Source organism: Opisthorchis viverrini, assembly GCF_000715545.1.
Source record: "Opisthorchis viverrini unplaced genomic scaffold opera_v5_6, whole genome shotgun sequence".
In the NCBI taxonomy this organism is placed as follows: Eukaryota; Metazoa; Platyhelminthes; class Trematoda; order Opisthorchiida; family Opisthorchiidae; genus Opisthorchis; species Opisthorchis viverrini.
In genome coordinates, this window is record NW_008751662.1 from 4,672,565 (window position 1) to 4,673,207 (window position 643).

Sequence of the window (643 nt, forward strand, 5' to 3'; positions counted from 1 at the left end):
ATAGCGACCACTGTGTGCTGACCTTTGATTTCACTTGCTATGGGGCCAGAAATCCCGAACCTCAAACGCGGTTTCGAGACTTCTGGCGTGCAGACATCTCAGGAATGCGCATCTATACAGAACAATTCAAACCGAGGCAAGCTTCAGCAAGGGGCACATACACGACGATTTATTTTCCATGAATTCAACCATATTTCGTCCAAAAGCCAGCAGACAGTCTAATGGACGGCAGGCTGCCTAAAAAGGTTTCGGCGTCTTCTAGAAACCAGGTCACCACTTTTTTTAAAACAAATCGACAACAGGAGATGATAAAGATGAGCTGGCATTTCGTAGAGTGCGGAACCGCTGTAAATCGGAAATCCGGCAATGGAACATACGAAAATAAGCCACCGTTCTGAACCTCACTCGAAAATAACAAAAAAGTCTTGTGCAAATACATGAGAAATCACCGCAGAAAAAGCCATCCGCGCTCCCATGCAAGCGATCAACCTGTAGTATCTGAGGTTTACAGAGAACACTATGCGTGTCTATACTCAGCCGCAGCGTCTTCGTCACATCCAATCTTGTCAAGGCGGAATTACGAACAGCCTCCAACCAACTTGGTCTTCACGGCGGAGGACATTCGTCAACTCTTGCACCAGAT

General features: G+C 46.7%; 1 protein-coding gene across 1 annotated transcript in view; it reads left to right on the top strand.

Annotated features, from left to right (window-relative positions):
• Positions 1 to 437: 437 nt before the first annotated feature.
• Positions 438 to 643, top strand: part of T265_12604 (hypothetical protein) — a gene marked incomplete at both ends in the record, with an annotated part of 26,803 nt that continues 26,597 nt past the window's right edge. Inside the window, 1 exon segment of the mRNA XM_009164525.1 lies at positions 438 to 565. Within this exon segment, the coding sequence (XP_009162789.1) occupies positions 438 to 565 (128 nt within the window).